At 54.8% G+C, this 3,075-nt stretch overlaps 1 protein-coding gene across 1 annotated transcript in view; it reads left to right on the top strand.

The window, feature by feature from the left end:
- Positions 1–2,774: 2,774 nt before the first annotated feature.
- RASSF5 (Ras association (RalGDS/AF-6) domain family member 5) overlaps positions 2,775–3,075 on the top strand; it is a gene marked incomplete at its 5' end in the record, with an annotated part of 5,387 nt that continues 5,086 nt past the window's right edge. The window contains one exon of the mRNA XM_009577089.1: positions 2,775–2,904. Within this exon, the coding sequence (XP_009575384.1) occupies positions 2,775–2,904 (130 nt within the window). The remainder of the gene's footprint in view (positions 2,905–3,075) is intronic.

The following is a 3,075-nucleotide window of genomic DNA, read 5'->3' as shown; positions in this document are numbered from 1 at the left end:
GCCACCAGCACGGTTTTCCTGAGCCAGGCTTCCCGCTCCTCCTGCTGCGAGTGATTTAGGTTCCCTGGAGCGTGAAGCAATTAGCGTCTGCCGTGTCCCTGCTGCGAAACCCCGGGGACCGGCACCGCTCCAGGCTGCTGCGGTCCTGGGTGCACCGTGCGTCCTCCATGGAAACCGGGCGGCATCAGCGCACGAGCTGCTCAGAAAGCTCTTAATTGCTGGCACGTGCTATTTTCCTCAACTGGAAACATCACAAGAGGGGAGGGACTTGTCCCGCTGGAGAGAAGCAAATTGCAGTGACAGGGACAGACTGAGCCGCTCTGTTTGCTTTTGCTGTGCGTGTCTGGATGGATGCTGGTCTGCACCGGGTTGTGTTTGTGCACGGATGAAGACGAGCTGCTCAGAAAGCTCTTAATTGCTGGCACGTGCTATTTTCCTCAACTGGAAACATCACAAGAGGGGAGGGACTTGTCCCGCTGGAGAGAAGCAAATTGCAGTGACAGGGACAGACTGAGCCGCTCTGTTTGCTTTTGCTGTGCGTGTCTGGATGGATGCTGGTCTGCACCGGGTTGTGTTTGTGCACGGATGAAGGCGTAGCATACGTGCACAGCATGCCTTACCACTGCAGCTGTGCCGCGCAGCTACAAGTCTCGTGGCGTGCAGGAGGGGACGGTCCCGGGGGTCTTCCGGAGCTCGCTCGCTGTGTGGCTGGGGGGGGGCCGGCCTGGTGGGTGGCAGCACGGCTGCGCCTGTCTCCAGCGCTGTGAAATGGGTGACGTGAGGAAGTGCAGGGTTTCTGAGTGCACATCTTCCGTTAACTTAAAGGAAAGTGTTTTGGGTTTTTTCGTATTTTCTTTTCCCCAGCGCTACTTTTGAAAATTTCTACCCTTGGCATTATTTTTAAAGACTCCCACGCCAGCCCAGCACCTGTGTGCGGCCATGTAAGACCTATTGCAGCCACAAGAGTGCAGAGAAGCATGTGCCTAAGGACTCTGACAAGTTGTGGAGTTGAAATTGCCATTATGATAAGTGGATCTTTATGTGCAATTCTTAAATACCCCAGGAAAGCTTTGCTCTTATTTTCTTAAGGCACTGAACAAGGAGGAGACCGTAATACAATGTCAGTGTTCCTCCGTTGGGTTACTGCTCCGGATCTGCATTTCGAGAGGTCTCGTACTGTTTGCCTGTCTGAAGCAGAAATTGTGAACTCTCACTTGGGAATCGCTTGAATGAATTCGGGGCTCTTCAAGTCCCAGGGCTGTAGCCGTCTTGCCAGATTGCGACCAGGATTTTGGTTTGTCCTGTGCTTGATTCTCCTCCTAAAAGAAATATCATGGGTAGCCTGCAGCGATACTGGCTGACTTACAGCTTGCTGTATCCTGGTCTCATGGGCTGCAGAGCTGCCTGGGAAGAGATGGGTTTTGTTCCCAAAGTTGCTTTTTTTTCCTTTTTTTCCTTCTTGGAAGTTACGGTGTTAGTTCTGTGCCGGCCTTGATAGCACATCCCTTCACGCTTTCTGCTCTCCGCTAATGCTAACTTCGGAGCAAGCCCACATAAAATATGGGAGCGCTGCTCGCGCTTTCAGGCAGCGCTGGTGAAATGTATTCACAGCCTGTCTCCGGGGAAGGTGGTGAGTTATGGAAAGGCAGCAGAGCGCTGCGCTGTGAAATACAGCCCCCTGAGCATAGTCCAAGACACACGCAGGCTTGTTTGCAGCAGGTCGGGATTTTGGGATGCTGAAGGCTGTGCTTTAGAGGCGACCGGCTCTCCTGGCTGGATGGAAAGCCTCTCTGCTGAAGGGCTTTGGGTAACCCAGACTAAAGTGTGGTGTCAAGCCTTGAAGCACAAATGAGCCTCGTGGAGGGAGTTTCCAATGGTTTTGTAGCAATAAAGTCATCGAGGCTTCTTGAATGCCGCTGTTGGACCCGTGTCCCGCTGCCGGCGAGGCAAGTGGCTGAAGAAGCTGGTGAAGAGCTCCAGCCATCGTGCAAAGAAATGAACAATGCATATTGCTGCAGGCTGAAATTCTTGCTGCTGGTTTGTGTCCGGCACCGTGGTTTGACGTGATCAGTGTTCCTGGGCTGGAGACGTGCTCAGGGCAGGAGTTCAGCTGCAGGGAACGCTGCTCAGCCGTGTGTCCTCTGCCCGCAGAGACCCGCAGTGCCGTCGGCGCAGTCCTGTCCTTGCAGCAGGTTATTTCCCACAGGGAGACCCAAAGGTGGCTGCTGGGCTTTGCTGCACAGCTGGGGAACTCCTGGGTTAGTTTAGCTCCCTGTATTTAATTTTTTTAATAGATTTTCTTAGCCCATTTGTAAATTTGAATTTACTTCAGGGTCAGACAAGTCCTTGCTTCCATCTCCCTGTTACAGGAGCCATTAACTCTGCAACAGACTGCTCCAGATGGATGCTGAAGGTGAGCGGGTGCTTTTGTCCTGAGCACATGCTTTGGGCTTGGTGTCGCAGTCCCAGGGGATGGAGATGGGATGCAGGGGATGTCCCCAGAAGCACTTGCTGCCTGTCTGGCCGTGGCTCAGTAGCTTTAGCTTTGTGCTCCGGGTTTCCCTCCCCTCCTTACCCCCCCTGCGTGGTGCAGGCAAAGCACCGGTACCCAGGGATGGCCCTGGGAGCCTCGAGGGGCTCTGCAGCTGCTGAGGCTGCACTTGAACTCTTGGGGTGGGAACACACAAAATCCCTGCTCGTATGCGCTGGCGCATCCTTTCCTGCCTTCCAGCAGGTTTTCGGAAAAGAGCTCGCTGGCTCTTGTGTTCCCGCAGCACCCGAGCGTGCCTGGGCTCTGCTGTCACGCTGGGCGCGACGGTGGAGGATCGCATCATCCTGACATTTCATTTCCAGGGTGTCCGTGGGCCTTTGCAGCCTGTGCCGTGGGACTTGGGCAGATGGGAGGTGGGAGCGTGGCTCCGGCTCTCGCTCGAGGCTGCTACAAACCTTCATCTCTGCAGAAAACCATCTGCAACTGCATGTTCCCGGTGCCTCATCAGAGCCTCCCTCCCGGCTCCCCCGATGCTGTTCTTGCTCTCTCCATGTCTTGCGTGTCCCTGGGGAAAGGTGGCCAGC

Source organism: Fulmarus glacialis, unplaced genomic scaffold (assembly GCF_000690835.1).
Source record: "Fulmarus glacialis isolate BGI_N327 unplaced genomic scaffold, ASM69083v1 scaffold20024, whole genome shotgun sequence".
Taxonomy (NCBI): domain Eukaryota; kingdom Metazoa; phylum Chordata; class Aves; order Procellariiformes; family Procellariidae; genus Fulmarus; species Fulmarus glacialis.
The sequence above is the reverse complement of the archived record's forward strand: the minus strand, read 5'-3'. Positions and strand labels throughout refer to the sequence as shown.